The following is a 26987-nucleotide window of genomic DNA, read 5'->3' on the forward strand; positions in this document are numbered from 1 at the left end:
TAAAAGGCATATTTCTTGTAAAAGAAAACAAAAACAACAAAAGAAAAGTGGGATACAACAAGATTATTCCTAGGGATAACTGTGTGACAAAAATGGGAAAGTAGGACCCCTTTAAACTTCATTATTACGTTAAGCCATAGGAAATCACTGATATGCCTTTGATCTAAAATGGCAATATAGTTCAATCTAAGAATAAGAAAAAAAATCACAGATTATTACAAATTATAATTGGTATTAATGATTATCACTAGAAATGTCTACATAATTTTAAACTACAGAACTGACAATGAAGAGAAAATATGCGTTTAAGTAACCCAAATTAAGTCATTTCAGAGTAGAAAATACAATGATGTAGTAGGACAGTGCTGCTAATATTTTATTATAAACTACATATTCCCATTTGCCAAATCTAGAGTTCTGGAAGAAATGATAATAGGCAATGGACTAGACAACTATGTGAATGCCTCTAGAATTTGATAATGTCTTCAACTTTATTCTATTTATAAAGCCTCATTGTCAGTCCTACACCAGGATTTAGTAACTACTCACTCAGTGGTAACTAAACTTCCCATTGTATAATTTGCTATTCTGACTACCATGTCAAATTTGCTCCTGAGCTCGCAAGTGGTTACATGAATCACTGAACTTTGGGCAGCAACTAATATCACAGCATAGATTTCTCATTTGCCCATATGGCAAAGCTCAGAGGAATTTCAACTTGCATCTTAGGTGTCTCATTATACAAGGAACAAGGGTATATTTTGCATACATAGTTTGTAGAAACTTACAGTAACAATGAAAACATGCACCCTGACAACCAGACACACTCTAAGAAACTTAAAATCTTTCAGTTCGTAGGGGTGAACGAATATTTATTTCATTTAAAGCAATAGTTCTGAAGTCAAACTATGAAAATTATGAATATATTAAAATAGCACTTTGAAGTGGCTTACCAACTTAGTAAGTTGTATATTAAATCAGTGATTCTCAAACTTTAATGTGCATAAGAATCAACTGGGGATCTTGTTAAAGTTTTTGATTTAGTGGGTCTGAGGTGGGACTTGAGGTTCTGCATTTCTAACAAGTTACCAGGTATGGGCTACATACAGATATACTTTTGAGCAGTAAGGCTCTAAACGATTATGAATTCCAAATCTTCATGGCTTCTGAAACATTCTGGTACTACAGGGTTAATGAACAACTAGCTTAACCAAACTCCCCTTACCCCTCCCCCACATAACCCTCTAAGAGATAAATGTATTTATTATCTTCTTGCCAAACCCCCAAAACAAGACTAAATGCACATCCAAATATAAGACTCAAACATCAAATTCTCACACAATACTCTAGGATACACAGTCCTGAGTTATAACTCTTCTACTGAACAGTAATTTTCACTAAACAAATACCACAAAAATCAACTGATAAACTCAAATCCAAAATCAACATAAACCTGTTAATGTAGCTTAATGAGTAAAACTAGACACTGAAAATGCCTAGATGAGTCATCAGACTCCATGAACACAAAGGTTTGGTCTTAGCCTTTCCACTGGTTGTTAGTAAGATGCAAGTCTCTGCACCCCAGCGAAAATGCCCTCTAAATCACCAGTGATCAAAAGGAGCAGGTATCAATCACACTAAAATGTAGCTCATGATGCCTTGTTTAATCACATCCCCAAAGGATACAGCAGTGATAAAAATTAAGCCATGAGCGAAAGTTCGACTAAACTATATTAAACAGGGTTGGCAAATTTCATCCCAGCCACCGCAGTCATATGATTAACCCAAATTAATAGACTTAGGGCATAAAGTGTGTTAAAGAGAACCCCGCACTAAAGTTAAATCTTAACTAGGCTGTAAAAAGCTACAGTTAATATACTATACCTATACTCTTATAATATAGGTAAGGCCTGAACTGGGATTAGATACCCCACTATGGGTGCTTAATATCCCTCTAGAGGAGCCTGTTCTATAATCGATAAACCCTAATATACCTCACCAAATATACCACCATCTTTCGCAAACCCTAAAAAGGAAGAAAAGTAAACACAAGTATCATACATCAAAATATTAGGTCAAGATGTAACTCATGAGGTGGGAAGAAATGGGCTACATTTTCTACACAAGAACACAATTCCCTACAAAAAATCTTATGAAATTGAGAACTAATGGAGGATTTAGTAGTAAGTTAAGAATAGAGAGCTTAATTGAATTGGGCCATGAAGCAAGCACATACCACCCATCACCCTACTGAAGTGAAATAAACCTAAAGACAACTTATTCAAACACAAGAGGAGATAAGTCCTACCAAGCAAGCATACTGGAAAATGTGTATGGATAAACCAAGATGTAGCATAAATAAAGCATCTGCTTACACCCAGAAGATTTCATATCAAATGACCATCCTGAACCGAAGCTAGCTGAAATAATCATAAACTCAACTAACATGAAACAATTAATCAAAACAAATTCTTACAAGTAATAGAGAGAAATTTAAATTGGCACTATAAAGAAAGTACTATAAGGGAAAAATGAAAGAAAAATTAAAAGTACTAAACAGCAAAGATTACCCCTTTGTACCATTTGCATAATTAGTTAGCTAAAATAACCTAACAAAGAGATGTTAAACTAGTACCCCAAAATCAGGCAAGCTACCTACGAACAACCTGGGTAGGATAAACTCATCTATGTTGTGAAATAAGTGAGATTTGTAGGTAGAAGTGAAAAGCCTAGGGGCGCCTGGGTGGCTTAGTCAGTTGAGCGTCCGACTTTCGCTTAGGTTATGATCTCGCGGTTCGTGGGTTCGAGCCCCGCGTCAGGCTCTGTGCTGACTGCCAGCTCAGAGCCTGAAGCCTGTTTCAGTCTGTGACTCCCTCTCTCTCTGACCCTCCCCTGCTCACGCTGTCTCTCTCTCTCTCTCCTAGAAATAAATAAAACATTAAAAATAAAATTAAAAAAAAAAAAAAGAAGTGAAAAGCCTAAGGAGCCTGGTGATAGCTGGTCACCCAGAACAGAATCTTAGTTCAACTTTAAACTTCCCTTAAAAACCTAAAAATTCTAATATAAGGTTAAAATATAATCTAAAAAGGTACAGCTTTTTAGAAAAAGATTACAACCTTGTTTAGAGAGTAAGCATAAACACAACCATAGTCAGCCTAAAAGCAGCCATCATTAAGAAAGCATTAAAATCATCTTAATAACAAAATATGCAACCAACTCCTGATTTAACACTGGGTTAATCTATTTAACAATAGAAGCAATAATGCTCATATGCGTAACAAGAAATGCTTCTTGCATAAGCTTATATCAGAGCAGATAACATAGTTAACAATAAGATAAAATTAATCCAACTATACCTAACACAAGCATGCAACTAAGGAAAGATTAAAAGAAGTAAAAGGAACTCAAACTCAAACCCTGCCTGTATACCAAAAACATCACCTCAAGCATTTCTGCTATTAGAAGTACTGCCTGCCCAGTGATGACTGTTAAATGGCTGCGGTATCCTGACCTAAATGGCTATGATATCCTGACCATGCAAAGGTAGCATAATCATTTGTTCTTTAAATAGGGACTTATATGAATGGTCACACAAGGGTTTTATTGTCTCGTACTTCTAATCCATGAAATTGACCTTTCCATGAAGAGGCGGAAATATAATAAGATGAAAAACCCTAAGGAGCTTTAATTAACCAGTCCAAAGAAATCAATTCAATTCAACCAACAGGGACAATACATGGACTGACAATTTAGGTTGGGGTGACCTCAGAGAATAAAACAACCTTTAAGGGCCTGAAATCTAAATCAACTAGTCAAAAGTATTATATCACTTATTGATCCAAAAACTTGATCAATGGAACAAGTTATCCTAGGGATAACAGCGCAATACTATTTTAGAGTTCATATCAACAACAAGGTTTATGACTTCAATGTTAGATCAGGACATCTTGATGGTGCAACAGCTATCAAAGTTTCCTTTGTTCAACATTAAAGTCCTTCATGATCTGAGTTCAGATTGGAGCAATGCAGGTTGGTTTCTATCTAGTAAACAATTTCTCCCAGTATGAACAAGACAAGAGAAATAAGGCCTACTTCACTAAAGTGCTTTAAATAATCTCAATCTAGGCTTTGTTAACTTCCACTGCCCGAGAATGCAGGTTTGTTAGGGTGACAAAGCTGGTAATTGCATAAAACTTAAACTTTATAATCAGAGGTTCAACTCCTCTCCTTAACAACACGTTTGTAATTAACAGTCTTTCACTGATTGTCCCAATCCTCCTTGCTGTAGCTTTTCTAACACTTGTAGAATATGAAGTATTAGGATATATACAATTTCACAATGGACCAAACATTGTAGGACACTATGGACTACTGCAACCTATTACAGATACCATGATACTTTTTAATAAGAGCACCTGTGACCTTTCACATCTTCTATATCTATATTTATTTTAGCACCTATATTCACCCTCTCACTCACCCTAACCATCTGAGTCCCCCTGCCAATACCATATCCACTCATTAACATAAACTTAGGAGTATTATTTATACTAGCTATGTCAAGTATTCCATTTAATCCTATGATTATGCCTTAATCAGAGCCCTGCAGGCCATAGCTCAATTTCATACAAAGTTACATTAGCAATAATCCTACTATCAGTACTGCTAATAAATGGATCCTCTATACGATCAATGCTAATCATCACTCCCTTTAGCCATGATATGATTCATCTCAACCCTAGCAGACATTAACTGGGTTCTCTGTGACTTAACAAAAGGACAATCAGAACCTGTGCCTGGGTTTAACGCTGTGTATGTAACAGGTCCCTTCACCCTATTTTTCTTATCAGAATACTCCAACAGCATCATAATGAAGATCCTCAAACAATCCTATTTTTCAGAGCATTCCACAGCCTATATTTACCAGAATTAAACACAGTCAACTTTACTGTTTAAACTCTATTCCCAACAATTACCTTTTTATGAATTTGTGCATCCTATCCATGATTCCAATATGACCAACTAATACATTTATTAGGAAAAAACTTCCTACACCTCACACTGGCCCTATGTATATGACATGTATCACTATTATGAGAGCAAGCATTCCACCCCAAACATAAGCAATATGTCTGATAAAAGAGTTACTCTGATAGAGTAAGTAATAGAGGTTTAAATTCCCTTATTTCTAGAATTATAGGAATCGAACCTATTTTAAGAATTCAAAACTCTTCATGCTACCACATTGCACCATATTCTACAGTCAGGTCACCTAAATAAGCTATTGGGCCCATACCCCAGAAATGTTGGTTTATATTCTTCCTGTACTAATTAACCCCCCTGTTCTTATTATCACAACAGTCATCTCAGGAACTATAATTTTAATAATAAGCTCTCATTGATTAATAATCTGAATCGGCTTCAAAATAAGTTTGCAGGCTATCATTCCTATTCTTATAAAAAAAAAATCAGAGGCACCTGGGTGACTCAGTTAAGTGTCCGACTTCAGTTCAGGTCATGATCTCATGGTTTGTGGGTTCAAGTCCCGTATCAAGCTCTGTGCTGACAGAATGGAGCCTGGAGCCTGCTTCCAGTTCTATATCTCCCTCTCTTTCTGCCCCTCCCCTGCTCATGCTTACTCACTCATACTCTCTCTCTCTCTCAAAAATAAACATTAAAAAAATTCAACCCATATGCCAAAGTAGCTACAAAATACTTTTAAACAAGCAACCACATCCATACTCTTAATATAGGAATTATCATCAACCTACTATACTCTGGGCAATAATGTAAAAAACCCTCATTCCTATAGCATGGAATATATAATAACTATTACCTTAACAATAAAACTAGGATTAACCCCATTTCACTTTTGAGCACCTGAAGTTGCACAGGGAATCTCACTATCTTCAGGCCTAATTCTGCTAACATGACAAAAAATTGCACCACTATCTGTCCTGTATCAAATCTCACTTGCCATCAATCACAATCTACTTCCAACAATAGCCATCACATTCATCCTAATTGAAGGCTGAAGAGGACTTAAACACAAGTACGAAAAAGCCTAGCATATTCCTCAACTGCCCATATAGGATGAATAACAGCCATAATACTATATACAATCCCACAATAATATATTTAAACCTAGTAATTTATATTATAATAACACTCACTACCTTCATGCTATTTATACATAGCTCAGCAACAACATTACCACTATCCCATATATAAAACAAAGTAACCCTAATCACCTCACTCATCCTAGATTAATACTATGACTAGGAGGCCTTCCACCACTTCCAAGGTTTATCCCAAAATGAATAATCATTCAGGAAATAACAAAAAAAAAAAAAAAAGAAAGAATTATCATACCTACACTATTAGCCATCACAGCACTCCTCAACCTGTACTGTTATATGTGACTAACATATGACACAGTACTAACTATATTTCCCTCAACAAATAACATAAAAATAAAATGACAATTTGACAGCACAAAAAGATAACTTCCTGCACCCACATATTGTAATCTCAGCTATGCTACTCCCACTCACACCAATAATATCTATTCAGGACTAGGAGTTTAGGTTAAAATAGACCAAGGGTGTTCAAAGCCCTAAGTAAATTACATCAATTTAACTCCTGCATATTTAACCTTAAAGACTGCAAGAATCTATCTTACATTAACTGACTGATTAATTGATAAATTGGTGGGTTTCCATCCCACGATATTTTAGTCAACAGCTAACTAACTACCCTAATCAACTGGCTTTAATCTTCTCTCCCTATCTAGGGGAAAAAAGTCAGGAGAAGCCCTGGCAGATCTGAAGCTGCTTCTTTGAATTTGCAATTCAATGGGATAATTTACCACAGAGTCTGGCAAAAAGAGGACTTAAATCTCTATTCTTAGCATTTAAAGTCTAATGCTTTCCTCAGGCATTTTACCTATGTTCATAAACCGCTGATTGTTTTCCACTAATTACAAAGATATTGACATTCTTTACCTTTTATTTGGCATAGTACAGACTGCCCTTAGCCTTCTAATTAGAGCCAAATGTGGACAACCTGGCACCTTGCTAGGAGATGACCAAATTTATAACGTATTTGTCACAGCCCATGCATATGTAATAATCTTTTTTATGGTCATGCCTATTATAATTGGGGTTGGGGAACTGATTAATACCTCTATTAATCAGAGCACCAGATACAGCATTCCCTCAAATAAATAATATGAACTTTTGATTACTTGCCCTATCGTTCCTACTACTACTTGCATCCTCAACAGTAGAAGCTGGTGCAGGGAACAGCTTATCCCTCTCTGGCCAGTAATGAAGCCCACACAGAAGCATCCTTCTTGAATATGAAGATCAAAAAGACTAAATTCCAAATAGGGGATGAAATACTGAATTAAATGCACAATGGTAAGATAAATGTTCCTTAAGTGACAGGTCTCTTAAACATAAATTTTGTTGAATTTGAGGGTGAAAATATTTTTAGCAATATTTACTTTGAAGCTATCTTAAAATGAATCAATAGCTACATAACAATTTATAGTCTCTTTCTATACAAAATCTCTACAAATAGGTATATACCTAACACAGATACTCAAGTTAAGCTCTGAGAAAATTCTTGTATAGGAACATAATGGTAATTTTGTTACTAATATCGAAAGAAAAAATACTCTGATTAATGCCAACTCTGTCTTGTATACCCTTTATTCCTTCTCTTTTTATATAATATGGCGTATGTGTGCCCTTTAAACTCAACTTCAAATGGTGCTTTTAAAAACAGCATCAATCCAATGAATAAAGTTCACCTATTAAGGAGAACAGATGCATTTTTTGAACAAAGAAAAACATCTTGTTAAAGCCTCTGTTACCCTGAATTTGAAAAACATATCTGAGGCTCAGGGCCTCCATGGATGAAAAACAAAAGGTCCACAGCAGCTCAGACTACAGTTGGGTCATACTGCCAATACTCATGAGACAAAGTTTTCTGTCATACTGCAGAAGTTACAAAAAGAGTTTTTTCCTCCAGGAAAACCTCTTGAAAGCTGTCACACTCTCCCTCCAGGTAACTTTTCACTTGAGGCCAGTCCATGAGAGCCACAAAATCATAAATTTTAGTGCTGAAAGGACTAAAACCATGTAATTTTCAGACTAGAAAGGTATATCTCCAGTTCACATACAAACTAATTAAAACTAACAGAGGTAAAGTAACCTAAAATGACACATTGGTAGAAGAGACCATAGAATGTAGGGCTCATTCACTTCCTACTAGATCGTATTCTTTAAGGGGTCTTTCTAAACAAAACAAAACAAAAAATCTAGTAACAATTGAATATGTATTATAGTTTTAGGGTTTAATTTATACCTAATTTGATTTCTATTAAATGGTAAATATTTAAAGGCCCTCTCTTCAACTCAGGAAGCAGGAATGTGTATATACAGCAGGGGAGGGGAGGTCCTATAGAGATCAAAAGAATTCTGATATAATCACACATCAGAAAAACTTCATAATAAATCATTCCTTACTTTATCATTACTTCAAGCTAGAAATTATGCCCTTTAGGTATGAACTCCATAGGTATGAGAGATATTTTCTTTACTTGTTCCAAAGAGGGCATAAGGTAGGATATAAATCTAGAGCAATATAGTAAATCACATTAAATAGCAAAAGGAAAATAATCCAGGAGTCAAAATGAATAGATCCAAACAATCTCTCATTTACTACCATTCTAATAAAACTTATACTTCATTTTAAAAATTGTAAGCAAAGCACTAAATTCATGTTATAAATTCAAATCTCACATTTGTATTTAAACTAAAATTATAATATGGTGACTGGGTGGCTCAGTTGGTTAGGCATCAGCGCAGAGCCTGGTTCAGATCCTCTTATCCCCCCTTCTCTGCCTCTCTCTCTCTCTCTCAAAAATAAACTTAAAAATAATAATAAACTAAAATTATATTAACATCTCAAAACTATGAAGACAGGAAAATTTCTTCTCCTTCTTATGATCACCGTATTAGCAAGAATGACTGCTTTAAAACCTGCAAGTAGGATATCATATGTGATGTGAAAAATAAGTCTAATTAACAAAGTATTGGTATTTATTGATGTATGTTTCTTTCAATTAACAATATTTAAAAATTGAAAGAATTTTAAGAGAAAAGTAAAACTCATACTTTTAAAAGTGAAAAAGCTGAAGTTGAAAATACTTACTTTAAGAGGTAGCAATTTAAAATAATATAATCATCCATTATGCTGAGCGAAATAAGTCAGGCAGAGAAGGACAAATATCATATGTTTGCACGTATANTAAAATAAAATAAAATAAAAAAATAAAAATAAAATAAAATAAAATAATCAAAAGGTCCTTCACACAGTGAAGCAGTTGAACTCTAATTTTGGTCTCAATTTCTTACACTGAGGGTCTCAATTTGTTACTTTATTTCATATCCTTTAGTTTCTCCATTGGTTAAATATAGTATGGCTAATATAACTGTGAAAAATAGTTTTTTATATTTTAAAAAATTTTAAATTTTTTCACAGGTTTAAAATTTTTTAGATGTAAAAACTATAGTATTTTTAAAAATATAAAACACTTTATTTAAAACATAAAAACTATATTTTTCACAGGTATGTTAAGAATCTGTGAGTTTATGCTTATGTTTGAAAATACTATTATGTAAGTCCTAGTCAGCAGCTGGATTCTGGATTTCCTCCATAAACCAGCCTTTGGAATAAATCACACATACAGAATAGGATCAAGTGTAAATTATGTGAAAGATTTTGGTTAACAATGAAAAGCAAAGTCATGCTAACTAAAGCTCTTACATTATTTTAAAAACTTATCTAACTAAGACTTGACACACTGTTTTAAAAATACTTCCTATAATTTGTTATAACTATGTTCAAAAAGAGAATTCACATATTAGATTTCTCTCTCAAATATTATACAAATTAAAAGGTTTTTGGCAAATATTAACTTTATTAAGAAAATTGATATTAACTTTTCATGTTAACAGAACTGTTATTACAAAATTGACAAAATAAAAAATAATTTAGTCAATTTAACAAAGCCTTAAGTAATTGTTCAATATGATTTAAAAAATTAAAATCACCACATGCTAAATACTAAAAATAAAAATATTCCTAATTTATTTTTGCACCTATTGCTAAATAAAAAACCCCCAAAAGTTTCCCTATATGCCCACTATATAACCATCATAACATTATGTAGGATAAGCATAAATTTTTCCCCTGTTTGAATCTAATGATGCAAATAATATTACTTGGTTTTTCACTTTTCAAATTCTTATAGGCTTAATCATAATATTTCATGATTTGTAAAATATGATTAAATCTAAGATTTATTTCAAGGTCTTAAAGTGGCAAAGGTCAATAATAGATGCTTTTAAGCCAACTCTTAACTGATTTTCCTACTCATGACACTGTACTTATGTCTAAGGAAGCTGGCATGCTCGTTTGAAAAAATAAGAATAAATAAAACATTTAACTCTCTCATTTAATCCTCACAAGAACCCTATAAGGTAGGTATTATTGTTACCCCATTCTACAGAGGAGGAATTGAAAGCACAAAGGGGTTGTTAAGGTTACAGAGTTAGTGGTAAAGCTGGCACTAGAACCTATGTAGCCTGGTTCTAGAATCCATATGCTTAACCACTATGCCCATTACTGGTACCCACCTAGATCTACTGAATCAAGGATGAAATCATGGTGGATAAAACCCAGGAATTTTCATTTTTAATAAAGGTATCACATTATTTTTATACTATCTAAAGTATGAGAACCACTGACATAACTCTTAGGAATAATTGGCCAGTAATGGTTAGTCTCTTTATAATACACACACAAAAATAAATCCAATCCAGTATTTGAATATCTATAGTGTATAGCTTAAATAAAGGTAGGATAATTCTTTTCTTAAACTGAAATATAGATACTAGGTGGACATATAAGTAAACATGAAGCAAACAGGCAGACAATGCTAATTTCCAGCTTAAAAAAAGTCAATACAAACACTGTCAAAAAGTAGTTGAGGTTGGGGTGCCTGGGAAGCTCCAGTTGGTTAAGCATCTGACTCTTGATTTCAGCTCAGGTCACGATCTCATGGTTTCATGAGTTCAAATCTGATGGTGTAGTGCCTGTATGGAATTCTCTGTCTCCCTCTCTCTCTGCCCTTCCCCCACTTGCGCCATCTCTGTCTCTCAAAATAAATAAGTAAACTTAAACAAAACTATAGTTCAGGTCAAAACAGGATTTACTTTTTTAATTCATTAGGACTTATCAAAAAATAAACTTTAAAATTTAATTCCTCGACACATTTCTCTCTTAGCACATTTTATTGTCTATTTAAAGATGGACTAGTCCCTTGGCAGGTTTTGCAAAAGGGATCTAATCTCTACCTACCAACAGCTTCATTATTTTCAGTAATAAAACATTTTAGAATAAATACTGTGAAGGAATCTTCCCAGCTAAACATTTTTAGAAAGTATTTTTATGTTTAATACTAAAAATGGAATATTTAAAGAACTTGGATAAAATTAGTAATTTGCAGAATCTGAGGTGCTCTATGACATATTGCCAGAGCTTCTGGGAAAAAAATAAATTCAATTCTTTATTATAATACTTAGTTTCTTACATGTGGGGAACTTCAAAGAAACAAGTTCTACACAAAGTTATTTTGAAAGGCAAAACTATAGATTTTGTCTGTAACAAAAAAGTTTTCTGGTGACTAATAATGCCTTATCTCCTGTTCTTTATTTGAAGCAAATGACCTTTTTCCTGGGAGACAGCTATCAACCTCATGAGATAAAACCATGGTATTCATATTATAAACTAGGCATTAAGAATCACTATTTTCATAAGCCTATTGCCCATCCTAGCCAAACACACACACACACACACACACACACTCTCTCTCTCTCTCTCTCTCTCTCTCTCTCGGATACCTTAAGAACCAGAAAGGGGATTATTTTATATATAATATAACATAATATCATATATTATATCATATCATAACATAACATATATTTGTTTGTTTTAAACAGCTCAATTTGGCAAAACATGTACTCTGACCTTAAGTTTCTGCCAGTGGTAAGCAAATAGTAACTGACAAAGCATCACTTGTGCCTTTCAAGCTTTTTTGCTCATAACCTGCAGTCAAAAATATATTTTACACTGCATGCCAGTATAATAAACACAAGACCAAAACCAAAGTTTCATGAAATGATATTACCTTACTATATTTGACACACCCATAATTTCTTTTCTATTTTAACTGTTAATTTATAAAAGGAATGGTGGTCATATAATCCACTAGATTAATTTCATGCCTCACTAATGAATACCATTTGCAATTTTAAAAACACTATGCTATCTATGTCACTTATTACATATAAAAGTCCATCTACTAAGATAAGAATGGAAACAAACATTAACAGCAGGTCAGATCTGCTCTGAGATATATATTCCCAAGATGAACAGTTTAAGGGATTGAGGGGGGAAGAAATCAGTGGGAAAAATAACAAAGGCTGCTATGGTATCAAGTGGAAGAATGGTATAGTACTGAATATTATAATACTGAATACTAGGTACAAGCAATCGTTAAAATGGCATCTAACTAAAACAGTAAATATACATTTTTCACTTAATATTCTGTAACCAAGGTTACTTTATATAAAAAGATTGTGTAGAAATGTTTGAAATTCATTCTAAGAAAGTCATTAAAAATATCTATCCTAGGGGTGCCTAAGGGGTTCAGTTGGTTAAATGTCCGACTCTTGATTTCTGCTCAGGTCATGATCTTCTAGTTTTGTGCGTTTGAGCCCTGAGTCACGCTCTGCTCTGACAGTGTGGAGCCTGCTTGGAATTCTCTCCCTCTGTCTCTCTCTCAAAAAAAAAAATAAACAAACATTAAAAATATGTATATTCTATCCTAAAATACTGAAAGAAAATTCCTATTTTCTTTCACTGTTATTTAAATTATATTTTTACCAATTAGTAACTTCCATAAAAACACTTCCAAAAATAAGATTTTTACTGAAAGACAGATGTGTCTACATTTCTGGATGTATGTAACTGTTAAACTCACATTACATAATGCCAACATTTTCATAGGTATTGTTCCTTTGTTTTCTTCTTAACTTGAGACTGACAGAAATTCATTTTAACATCATTTTTATTTTTTGCCAATAAGTATTATTATTAAAACTGGACTGGACATGGTAATACAAATATGTTTTAAAAGAAGAGTCATCTGAAGAAAACACATCTTTTATAAGATCAAAACTAAAAGTATTATTTAGAGTGATATTCTCTGCTTATTCTAGTACCAGCTACAAATGAAAAACTCTTCACATAATAATATGGCAGTAAATATACTTTTTTCTTTTTGCAGAAATGTGTAGAGACCATTCAATTAAAGGTTAGTTAACATTCTCTCTGAAGTTCATATATAGTTAAAAGATTTGTTTTTTAAGTTAATAAGTCTACTATTTCCACAGTGCCCAAATAAATGAAAATAAATTGCTTATTTACAGATTGTTTACAAATTATGATTTGTTCTTGGAACACTCTCATGTACATATTTGCTGTCATATATAAACATTTATATTTACAATATATAATATATATTCCATTAAACTACTTCTACAAAGCAGTATAACATAAGAAAAAATGGAGATTTTTGACTATCAAGAGGCAAAAATAGAGGTAAAAGGTTTTGAAATACTAAATTAAATCTTAGCCATCCATACCTTGCACTTAAAGGGAAAAAAGTCATAGCTGGAAACAGTTCATTTAAAGTATGTGTGTTACAGTGGAATTCAGTCAATCTCTTGAGGAACAATATAAAGACTAAAATAAAAAATTAAACCAAAAAATGTTGAGATGAAACTGAAATAATTACCTGAAATTCTGGTACAGTGGGTGACTTTGTAACAGTTTTCCTCTTCTTTGTGATTGCTTTTTTAGATATGGATTTTTTTCCTTTCAAGATTAAAAGAGAAAAGCTTCATAATACTGTTTATAGAAATTCATTAACAAAAACCAAATTACATAGAACCTTGAAAGTTAAAATATAACTAACAGATGGCTTCTAGTAGTCAAATAAAAGTGATGAATCAAAACAAGTCCTAGTAAAAGCAAACATTAAACTATAACTACCTGTAACTGATATATTAACAAATGCTGTTTTCTTTACATATGAATTAAACTATCAAAATCTCTGATGAATTTCACAGTATTAGAATTTACTGTAATAAGATTTGGCAAAAAAAAAAAAAAAGTCACATTACCACAGCTCAGTTAAAAATCTAATTCACAACTTAAGATGAGGTTACATAAGACAAAAAAAAATCTTACCTTTTAACAAAGACTTTCATAGTCAGGAACTTGCATAAAACTATACTCTGAAGACTATGGTCTTAAACAAAGCTAATGTGAAAATTCTTTCAACAATTTAGGACACAAGGTTTTTCTATCCCTTTATCTCTTTATCACCTAATCGGCTGCCTTATAATCACTTTTAAAATAAGGTAAAAATCTCCCTTTAAAAAGTACATCTAGTCCTTTATGCAATTGGAAATTATGAAAAAGAAATCCAACTCATAGCACAGACTGAAGTGTATCTATATCTACTGTATTTAACATGACAAGAGAGATACATACATGTGTATAACCTCTATTTTTAGAAAGGAACATGTTAAAGTGTTTTGTCTATATTTGCATTTAGCAAAATTAGTTAATAAACTGGTTGTTAATTATTCAACAAATAAGAGATATAGAGCACTGTACAATTTATGGAAATAACAAAGAATTATAAAATGGAAATCCTGTCCTCCAGAAGCTGAAAATCTATATATAAGGAAATAAAAATTAATCAGAAACACTTAAAAGTTAATTTTAATTCACAATCATTTGTAGGTTAAAATCAGCTTAAAAGTTATTATTTTTTTCAGAAGGGAAATTGAATACACAAAGTAATTCTGCTTAACATAATCCTACTGTTCCTTTCTAAACATTTTCCTATATAGATATGATCTGCTTCCATGCAACCAGTTCATTTGATTGCAACATTTTATTCAACTTGTAGGCACAATTCTAATTTACAATATAATTATACTTTCTTCTATATTTCTTTATAACCATATCACAGAACTGTCTATTTCTAACTTTTGATTCAGTAAAATGCATGTATACTATACTTAAACTATTACAAATTTTGAGTTGACATTCATATGGATTTCACTGTTCTGTCCTAATAAGTATCAACCTGCCGTGATTTGACATTTGCTTTCAACTAAAATAACTTAACATATATTTCTTATCACTATTATTTGTTTCTATGCTTACACAGAATCTATACGAGAACTAAACTTCCATAAAAATAGGCAAGTACGTGGTCTGCTTAACCAATATTCAGGAACAAGTGATTAAACTCTTGGTATCTTTATAATACAGCTAGAATAACTGATTTCTAAGTGGATTCAATAGGTACCTCTCAAGGGGACTCATGAATTTGGACATAAGAATGCCTTTCCTCTATAAACTACCATTTTTTAAAGTTCATAGTAAAAGATTTAATGGCATCACTAATTCTGGGAAAGCTATAAAAAACAATTTGAAGGAAACATAATCCTTCCTTATCCCTCCTGCTCCCATCACTGCTCTAATTATCTTTTTAAAAACCATTTGAAAATAAATAAAAATCATTTGGTTCTGTCTTCATTTATAAGCATATAACGGAGGCCACCCTTGATATGCCCAATAATTTTATATTGCTGCCATGTAAGCACTAAACTCAGGTACTAAATTCTCAAGTTCACTCTAGCAGCCACTCTTATTTTAATGGATTAAGCAGCTGAAGTGGTTACTGTATATTTCCTTTCACCATGTGATTAGGATACTTAAATGTGATTAAGTAAATGGAAGTAGTATTCTGTTGTGGTTTTAAGCTTGAGTTTTGGAACTAAACTACCTGGGTTTGAACACCTACTAGCTACAAATTGCTTTATTTACTTCTGTAGTTTATCTATAAAACAAAGATGGTATTACATACTTTCTTATTGAGAATTAAAGGAATTACAACTTGTAAAAAAACCTTACTGTTAGGCACATGGTTAAGTGATCAATGTTAGTTGTTATCAACTCCCTTAACTAAGTAAGCCATTACATGGGTCAAAACAAAATACTATCTTTTAACCTTCTTCAAATTCTTTTATTATTCTTTCATTTTAGTTCTTGCTCGTCCTCTGTGCTACCACTCTATTTCCTACAGTATTTATCATACAGTATTGTAATGGTCCATTTATGTTTCTCATCCTTACTAGACTGAATTACTGATGACAGAAATAACATTATTTGTTTTTATTTACAGTATTTTTCATATAGGAAATTATGAGAAATGATCCTTAAATAGAAGAATCCTACTTTTCATCAGAAATTTCACCAGCCTGGAGAGAGGAAAAGGGAGACAGGTAACTGTTTATAATTCTTAGGGTATGAGTCAATTTTTAAATAAAGAAAACACTGACAATAACTTTAGATAATTTACACAATTTACTGAAGAGTCTCACAACATGACCTAGGAGTGGTAGTAAGAACACTAACTTTTGTTGAGAACCTACTGTATGTCAGACACTTAGCAAGATAATTTATATAAATTATCTCAGTTAATTCTCAAAACAACCCTTCAAGGTAGGCAATACCTCATTTTAATGTGGGATAACTGAAAATCAAAGATGAAATTACTCAAGTGTTTCACTGTAAGCAAGTACCACAGTCAGGGATTCTAACTCCAAAGTCCATGTTCTTTCCATTATATAATTCTAACTTTTGAAAATCATAGTTCCCATTTACTGATTCCTACCACATGCCAGGAACCATGTTAAGTACTATGTATTCGCTATTCCAATTAATACTTGTAATGATTACAACAAGGTATTACCTCATTTTTCACAGATAAAAAACCAAGCTATCAACAGGTAAGTTGATGGAGGACTTATAGCTAATATGCACTGGACATATATTTGCACTAGATCTGCCTCACTTCAAAGCTGTGCTCTTTTTATGATAAAATACTGTATTCTTTCAAATCTTCTACAGAGATGTAATTTGCTTCTGACTGGTGTGAGCATTCCTTTTGATTAAGATTATAAGACTCACATATTCACTATTAATATCTTCAGTCTATAGCCTCATAAAAACTTGAATACAAATTTTCTTGCATTCTTCAGTAAAAACTGGCTCTTCCTTTTTATACTACTTTTAAAATGTAGCACAGGATACTACAAAACCACACAGGCTTTATTTGGTAATCTGTTTTTGTTCCAGGGCAAAATATATATAGGGCAAGTTACATACTTTCCCCCGGTGGGCTTCTGTTCTTCTACCACTCAATCATATTCCAAGTCTTTACTCTCACTGCCCCTAAGTCACCTCATCCCATAAAACAGAATATAATTCTCAGATCTAGGACTGTGCTAAAGTCAGAAGTCAATTTAAAACATATACAGAATTTCAACACAACTCCTGGGCCTAAAACATAGACATGAGCAATAAATGAGTGTCAACTTGTACCTGGAAAATAGAGAAGAAAAACAACATGGCCTAGTATTCAAGAGTGGCCTAAGGAAGCTTTTCAAAGCTATGCTGAGAACAGCTGTAGTAAAGGAAGCCCAACTTGAGAGAAAAACAATGTAACTAAAAATATATTTTATATTATAACTTAGGCACAAAACTCTAGTCTTCCAGAACATGGAGATATACCTCTTAACTAGAAAAATCGAAGGTGATTATTATCCCCAATCCAACTCCTCTTTCCTGTCTCTTATTCATCTTTACCCTTCTCCTGCCTTACCTGCCTGTCTTCATTCTTTGGCTCCTTGAACTATTCAGACTTTTATTTCAAAGCCCTCCTATATTTGGCCTTCCTATGTTAAAATTTATCCTGGGGCACCTAGGTGGCTCAGTTGGTTGGGCGTCAGACTTCGGCTCAGGTCATGATCTCACAGTTCCTGGGTTTGAACCACATGGGGCTCTGTGCTGACAGCTCAGAGCCTGGAGCCTGCTTCGGATTCTGTGTCTCCTCTCTCTCTCTGCACCTCCCCCACCCGTGCTCACTCACACGCACTCTCTCAAAAATAAATGAACATTAAAAAAAAATTATCCTAACACATTCACTACTTTCTAAGTACTTTCATTTTAGTAATCATAACAAATGAATGGCTACTAAGACATTACTCACTGTTAAAAACAAAAGGGCAAGGGCATTTGTATTATTAAATAGAAATCTGGGAAGTGCCTGGAATCCGAAGTCACAGAACTGGAATCTAAATTTGACTTTTTCTTTACTAAATGTTCATGTCTTAAATAATCTATACAACTTTCTGGAGGGTTGTAGCTCTAAGTAAGCAATTTTACCTTAACACAACAGCTGATTTTCTTTCTATTCTTGCCTATAAGCAAATTTCTCATTATACTGGTAACTTTTTTACCACTATCATATAATTCAGTAACTGCTAAACAATGATTTCTTTTTTCTCCTTAGCTTAAAATACTCAATCAGCTGTCAAATTCTGCTACTTTATTGTAACATCTTTCTTGAAACATTATTTTCTTCTGTCAATACAGTCATATAGTCAATCATTCTCTGTCTGGATTTAGAAATTTCTTCATCTTAAACTTACCTTCAACTCCTTCATGAAAACCCTGCCAGTTTCTTTTTATAACTCTTCAATGGTCCTAACTCCTGCAAGATCCCTTTCCTAAGCCTGCCACTTAATAGCTATGTGACCTTGGACAAGTTAATAAACACCTCTGTGCCTCAGTTTTTTAAACCTATAAAATCTATATAATGGAGAATAATAATAGCATTTAATGGAGTTTTATAAAAATTAAATGAGTAAATATATATAAAGGCTTAGAATGGTGCTTGGCATACAGTTAGCATTTATGAGTATTAGCTTTTAGAGGAGAATGAGTATATAGCATAATATAAAGGAAAAAATATTCTATCCATCCTTTCACTCTCTTATATCTTGGCATCTTGAGTTGATCCTCTAAAAATTTCCCCATACAGACACACATAGTTAGGTTCTATAGTGTTTTCAAGAAAAACAACAACAAAAAAACCCTGTAAAACTTTTTCACAATAATGGGTCTGGATGTGATCAAATATTGTATACTACACTGCTTTTTCAGTTATTCCCTATAAAGGAGTTTATTGCTTTTTACTCATTATCTCTTATTTTAAGCTCATTTCCTTGCATTGGACACCTAATGCAATTAGTTAAAAAACAGCACCACCTGTCCAGAAAGAGATCACCCATAACTGGCATAGTCTCATCATTCAAATAGCTTCTAAAACCTCAACTTTTCAACTGTTTCCTTATTTTTTCTTAGTGTACTTTTCAGTGACACAAGCTTAATTATACCCTCATGCTTTTGTTCACATTACTAACCAATGTCCATCTATCTAATCCCCATTATTCTTCAAAGTCCTTTATCCTCTGCAAAACCTTCCAAGATAACTATAGCAAACACTGACTGATTTACCGTCCACTTGACCTTTTACTCTCTTTATTATATACTTAATTATTAAAATGAATTGTTTACCACTTTGAGCTTCAGTTTATTCACTTATAAAAGAATAATACCACTTATTTATTTTAATCAGTTTAGAGGATCTAACACAAAACGATTTTGTTGAAAATAATGAACATGTGAGAAGAGGGAAAAAACTTCCAAACCAAATTGGCTGAAATGAATAACCTAAGACACCATAAGGTTTTTGTAACAATTAATGCATCTTTAATAATTTTTGCCAGTTTTTTCGGGTTTTATAAAAAGTCCTCTGATTTTTAAAATCTATTTTATTTCAGCCAACTCTACTCCATAAAATCTGTAATAGAATACTATTGAAAACAACCAAAATATCCAATAAGGAGGCTGGTTAAATAGCTGCAAAATACACATAACAGAATCCTATACAGTCATTAAAATCATGGTGCAAAAATCTACTTATCACACAGAAGTTCATGGCACACTGATATGTGGGAAAAAACAGATTGTAAAATGGTATGTATAGTACCAATGCTATTCAAAAATATCTAAGTCTTGAAAAGGATATAAAAGATACATTTTAAGGGGCTAATCTTATTTATAGCTGAGTAAACCATATTATGTGTGTTCATTTCTGTATCCAATAGAATCCTACACAACGTGTTGGTCACTATGCTAACCTTCTGTCCCCAAGAATGGGAGACAATCATCAAAATAATCTAGAAAGAAATAAATGCAACCACTATAAATCAAATTTGTAAGTATTATAAAGGAGAAGTATCTGATGCTATAAGCATGAACAATAGGGGGCATTTCAATGATTTTCTCTTCTATAATGTTTCTAAGAGTAAGGAAGAGGCTTAAATAACTAAAAATAAATTTAATTAAAAAGCAGAAAGGAAACTCCATTTCTAAAATTAGATAAAAATGCTTAAAAGTTGAAGAACTGTCCCACAGTGCTCTAAAAATATAAAATCATTCTCAACCAATTTGTCTTTGCAGCTTCTACTAAAAATTAGATAAGTCTTCCAAAAATTAAAGCCTGTAGTAATCAACATAAAATGGACCACATTAGCCACATGTACAATTTATCCTAAGTGAAGGCTCATGGATGACACACTTTATCCCAACACATATTCTACAGAATGCTATTACTTGAAAAAAAAATTCCATGTTCAAGTAAACTTAAAAAATACTAGGTTAAACAAAACTAAACAGTTTTCTTTTCTTGAAGACTTCCCAGGGGAAGACTTCCCAGAGTCCTTAAAGGCCCACAATCACTTTTCCACAATTCTGAAGTTCAAAATGTTCTCAAAACTAACCTTTTAAAGTTAATTTATATGGTTGAAAAACCTGACATGAACTGTTCTGAGGTTCTTTATAGTTTTCATCTCATTTAATCTATTTACACATTGTTCTGTAAAAACTATGTGTGTGATTGATTACAGGAGCTACCCCAAACTCAACTGGGGATGTTATTTAATAAACATATATATCATAATATCCTACAATCTGATAATTTCTGAATTTCAACATATCTGATACAGAAGTGTTGTAAAATGCATTATGGACCTGTACTAATGCACAATGTGAATCTATAAGAAGAGCATTTCCACATTTTCCAAACATGGAGCTCACTTTTAAAAATAGTGAAAGAGAAAACACTGGATTCGAGTATGCCCAAAACTCTTGTCAGGAAGACAAGAGTACTGAAGAATGATATAAAACAAATGTTGTTGTTGTTGTTGTTGTTGTTGCTATTATAATAACATTTTATGGGGGTGCCTCGGTGGCTCAGTCGGTTAAGTGTCCTACTCTTGGTCACAGTCTCATGGTTTGTGAGTTTGAGCCCTACATGGGGCTCCATACTGACAGCACAGAGCTTGCTTGGGATTCTCTCTCTCCCTCTCTCTATCCCTTCCCTGCTCACTCTGTCTCCCTCTCAAAATAAATAACTTAATTTAATTTAAAAAATTTTAAAAAAGGGGGGCACCTGGGTGACTTAATTGGTTTTGGCCCAGGTCAGGATCTCAGTTAGTGAGTTCTAGCCCCACACTGGGCTCCACACTGACAGCACAGAGACTGCTTGGGATTTTCTCTCCCTCTCTCTGCCCCAGCCCTGCTCATTCTCTCTGTCCCTCTCTCTCAAAATAAATAAATAAACTTAATTTAAAAAAAAATTTTAGGGGCGCCTAGGTGGCTCAGTTGGTTAAGCGTCTTTCGTCAGCTCAGGTCATGATCTCAGTTTGTGGGTTCGAGCCCTGCATCGGGCTCTGTGCTGGCAGCTAGCTCAGAGCCTGAAGCCTGTTTCAGAATCTGTCCCTCTCCCTCTGACCCTCCCCTGCTCACGCTGTCTCTCTCTCTCTCTCTCAATAAAACATTTAAAAATAATTTAAAATATTTTAAAATACCATTTTAGGGGCGCCTGGGTGGCTTAGTCGGTTAAGCGTCCGACTTTCGCTTGGGTCATGATCTCGCGGTTCGTGGGTTCGAGCCCCGCATCTGTGCTGACTGCCAGCTCAGAGCCTGGAGCCTATTTCAGAGTCTATATCTCCCTCTCTCTCTGACCCTCCCCTGCTCACGCTGTCTCTCTCTCTCTCTCTCCTAGAAATAAAAAAAAAGTTAAAAAAAACCAAACCATTTTATGCACCACTTTAAAACAGAAAGGAGTTTCGCACCTGATTAAAAAAGAGTGGGAATATGCTTACCCAGAACTATCAATGGAGAGAGAAACTGTTATTTTCTCTCCAGATCCAAGTATTTTTGTTACTGAAGACTAACTTTCCAAAATTTGCTCTGAAGATAAAATTAGTATGTAGACAAGTGTATAGGCAAGTGCATTACTTTCTTCCCTGTAAGCTGTCTCTACCCACCTAAACATGCTCAGAGACGGTACATTAAGTACTTGCTGAATTTTCTTTTTTTTTTTTTTTATTCACTTGGACAACTGGATATGAAACTCCCACAAATTTTCTCTCTGATCTACAAATATTCTTAACTGCCATTTAAAAAAATGTACCAACACTTGAATCACTTACAATATAAATTCCTTTTAATCTAATCCTTAGCAGTTAATATTTTTACTCTGCTATTGGTATAGTCTGTATAGGAGCTACATCAGTATCTACCCCCATAAGTCATAATTACCTTTGAACACATGAATAAACACTTAATAAAAGGTTTCAGGTGACAATGGTATTAATAAAACAGTATTACATACTTTAACATTGGAAAAATATTTCCAACTTAAACTATTAGTTAATATTTTTGAGAGGAAAATTTGCCATATCAATCAAACTAAATTTATATAGCTAGTGGATTATTACAAAATTAAAAAGCTTTATTTCTGAAAGTTACTTCAAAAAATTATAGTTTTTCATCACCTGGGCCAATGTAGTGGTTCAACTTGGCAATTATCAGTTCAACAATTAAGCCTGTTCTTAACAGTAAATTTTATGCTTCCTTATCAATGACATATTACATACACATTTTAAAATATACTTAATTGTATTTATTTAAATAACAGCAACTATATCAACTAAACAAACTTCACTCCCTAATTTACCAACTCGTCATCAAATTACTGTCAAATCCTAATTATCTGTTACTGAGGGAAGACATAAAAAATGGAAATCCACAAATAATGACAATAAACCACAAGTCATTATAGTAAACAATTCAAGTTTTTCCTAACCAGGCAAATTTTATAATAAATGGAGTTCATCATCTGCTTTTATCTCACCTATCTTCTTGACAAACAAGACACAGAAACTGATTGAAAGACAAACAACAGGAAAAGCAAAAACACCTGAGTAATGAAAAGATAGTGCAACCAATCACTGAAGACTTTATTTATACAACTTTTTGTTATTCTTTAAATAGACTTGCAACAAATACATGGGATATTCAAATTTGATGTAAGACAAATGTGCAAATCCTCTTACAAATATGCTTCATGTCCTATTAGTTGATGCAGTGTTTTTCCTTGTATTTCATAACATTTTATGAAAATATATACTGAAAACAGAGTGCTAAAAAATATATGATGTGGGAAAAAACTGACACCTAGACTTGCCGTGGTTTAAGTTGCTATGTACTTTATATAGTACTGGGAATGATATCTCCTGATATCAGTGCTGTTTTCATTGTTGTACCACTCTTAGCCTGAGGGGAAAACATTCTCAAAAATGATGGGGAGCATTCCTTATGGAGAATTTGGTCCAGAGAAATGTAAAAACATTACATCCAAAGATCTTCAACTGAAAATTAAAATATACCGTGCCAGTATTTTTTCTGTGAGTATATAAAACCTCTTTTGCTCTGGGTTTTAATCAGTGGAAGAATATAAAACTTGATCCCTTAAACACAGACACACAGACACAGACACAGACACAGATACACACACACACACTTTTTATTCTGTTAATCTGTGCCTTCCATGATGCTTAATTGGAAGAACATGAAGTATGCTTAAATGTAATTCTCAACCATTTGTGTTAGCTTACCAGATTTGTGCTTCTTGTGTTTTGCTTTCTTTTTGATGATCAATAACTTATTCTGGATCTCAGGTTTGTAAGATTTGAATGCAAGAGAATGAAGACTTTCACGCTTTCTCTGTAAGTTTTCATTTAAAACATCTTTCAATTTCTTTTTTTTCTTTTTCTTCTTTTTTGCCCTCATTTTAGTTAGTTTGATTCTTTTGTGACTCTGTAGAGACTGCTCTAATAGAATGTCTCTTACAACTTTGTGGCAGTTAATTTCTGGATGATCACTGTGACTTCCATTTACGTGCATTTGGCAAGATTTTAGAGCATTTTCTTTTAATGGACTGGGCTCAGGCTTTACTCTGGAAGCTTCACCATATTTTTCTTGATTTTCTATAAACCTTATTTCACCTGGACTAAGAGGCTCTCCAAAGCCAGTAACTTCCCCTGGACTCCCTGGTTCCTCTAAATTTTCTTTATAACAATCATTTTTTTTTATTTCACAGGGCCTGCAAATTCTAATTTCACAGCTGGATTTCACTTCCATTTCAACAGAGATGTCATGATTATCCAGGTTCATTTTAGTAGACCCCCAACTTGTATCAAAATTAGTTTCCTGCTCTTTCCTGAAGGCAGAGGAGAGGCCTATACTACACCTATGTTCTCCATTACTTGTACTAACATAGTCACACTTCAATTTCTCCAGTTTGATCCGAGGTACTCTTTGTATTTTGATAGGTGGAACTGGAAATTCTGGGGCCTGAAAAGGTCTCTGTTTATAAATCCGTACATCTGCACCACAGAACTGTGGAAAATGCACATAAGCATTCTCCAAATAATCATAACCCAGGATAACCTCCCTGCATTCATGAATAGGTTGTCCAAGTACAGCATCTTGAACTTCTTTTTGTGTTTCATACACAAAGTCACAAAGACCCTTAAGTAACCATACTTTTTGGTAAAAAGGTAGTTCATGAAAAGGTTTTTCTTCCAATGGATTAACTTCTCCAAGAACTTTAAAAAACTGAGGACATAACCCAAGCTTTTCAGCACAGTTATCAGGATTTTCAGTCTGTCCTACAGCAGTATACCACTGCTGTACTTTCTGTCTCAGTGCTGCTTCCCAGGTCCTATAAGGCAAAGTAGGTCTTCGATGTAAGGTAGGTCTGCGATGAGGAGGACTTAACAGAGAAGTCATTATTTTAGAAAGAAAAGCATTACACTGAGGCATTAGAAGACAACGTTCCAATTCATAAAAGACTATTTCTGGCAAATTTAGAATTTGTTGTGCTAAACAAAGAAAATGACCAATAGCTGGAATTTCCCACATAGTCTCCATACAAGTTGGAGCTGCTTGAGCTAGGAGTTTTCTTTCCCATTCTTCCATTTCCTTTTGACTAGCTTCTTCTGCTTCTTTTCTTTCCTGCTCCCGAAGCCTAAAGAAAGTTTAACAATTATACTATTATTAAAATAGAAAGTACCATAAAATACTAAATATTTGGTGTCATATTAATCTTTAATCAGTAAGGCAAATGGCTACAAAGCGTTCCATTATATGTACCATTATTTTTCTTCAGATGATGAAATAAACATATAACTTGAACCTGAGTCTTCTCACTGACATTTCTGACACCTAAAGTAAAAGTTTCCACTTAAAACACGTAACAATTTCAAAGTAAATGAAAAAAATTTAAACATGTGTACTAAACAAAAGCACAGTGTAGTGCTTTCTAAAAGTAATACCATGTCATATAAGAGCTATAAAGACATTTACATCCTTTGACATGGTAATTACATTCCTAGAAAGTGTTTCTTTGTGTTAACTGGACAGTTAGTGTTAACTTTTAAGCACATAAAAAATTATAAAGAGGGGCGCCTGGGTGGCTTAGTCGGTTAAGCGTTCGACTTTCGCTTGGGTCATGATCTCGTGGTTCGTGGGTTTGAGCCCCGCGTCGGGCTGTGTGCTGATTGTCAGCTCAGAGCCTGGAGCCTGTTTCAGAGTCTGTGACTCCCTCTCTCTCTGACCCTCCCCTGCTCACGCTGTCTCTCTCTCTCTCTCCTAGAAATAAATAAAACATTAAAAAAAAATTATAAGGAGGGTGTATTACACAATTGGGAAATAAGCTGGCTGTTATTAAATAGCCTTAAAAACTAAAATTATAGGATGAGGATGGCACAGGAGTACAGAGACCCTAGGTTTACCTCATTCCTTGAACAGAGGTAGATAAATATCAAATCATTCTCAACACTTAAGAAATTGATCAGAGGGCTGAGAGAATAAAACTTTGCATCTACAAGAAAAATGACCATCTGGTGGAGTTTTGAAACCCAGCCACATGGCTGAGATAAAATACAAGAGTACTATGTCGGCTGGTAGGCAAACAGTCAGACTCAGGGGAAGGCAGGGATCTGACAGAAACTGGGAACACAAGAGAGGTAATTCTTTGCTCTTCTACAAGGACTTCTTGAGGAGTGGTGGGGCGAACTCCTTGCTCCCATGAGGAGAGAGCTGGCAACACTACTTTCTTGATCTCCCCCCATCAGCACTGACCAAATTCAATGAGGTAAACAGCCTCCTCCAATGGAGACCAAAGCTGCTTACACCAAGCTCCACCCTACTGTGCCCTGCAGGCGTATCTCCACTGGGGCCAGACCACCTGAAAATCAGCACAGCATGTCTCACTCCAGGAAGACCAATGCATCCCCTTGTGCACAGAGCTTACTGACAGAGTGCCTCAAAGCTTCAGCTTTAGGAGAAATAAGATCTAGCTTCATTTTTTTTTTTTTTTGATCTTGCATCTTTTACAAGCAGACCCAACCACACCTACACACCTAGATAAAAACCTACCACACAGTGGACAATGTCCAAACACCCCCTACTGTAAGCAAGGCGACACTCTACAGAGGATTGACCTG

At 33.9% G+C, this 26987-nt stretch overlaps 1 protein-coding gene and 1 long non-coding RNA gene across 4 annotated transcripts in view; one reads left to right on the forward strand and one right to left on the reverse strand.

The window, feature by feature from the left end:
* The window catches only part of BRD10 (bromodomain containing 10), a 116332-nt gene that overhangs the window by 36833 nt on the left and 52512 nt on the right, over window positions 1–26987 (reverse strand). For all 3 annotated transcript variants that reach the window (XM_077769655.1, XM_077769653.1, XM_077769652.1), the window contains 2 exons: window positions 24093–25507; window positions 13934–14013 (listed from right to left, as the gene is read on the reverse strand). In XM_077769655.1, the coding sequence (XP_077625781.1) occupies window positions 13934–14013; window positions 24093–25507 (1495 nt within the window). The remainder of the gene's footprint in view (window positions 1–13933; window positions 14014–24092; window positions 25508–26987) is intronic.
* On the forward strand, window positions 13423–24646 carry LOC144236047 (uncharacterized). The gene is made up of 5 exons (XR_013336397.1): window positions 13423–13450; window positions 16403–16502; window positions 23751–23882; window positions 24156–24203; window positions 24578–24646. It is a non-coding gene; the product is annotated as an uncharacterized LOC144236047 (long non-coding RNA).

Source organism: Crocuta crocuta, unplaced genomic scaffold (genome assembly GCF_008692635.1).
Source record: "Crocuta crocuta isolate KB4526 unplaced genomic scaffold, BGI_CrCroc_1.0 scaffold393, whole genome shotgun sequence".
Lineage (NCBI taxonomy): Eukaryota > Metazoa > Chordata > Mammalia > Carnivora > Hyaenidae > Crocuta > Crocuta crocuta.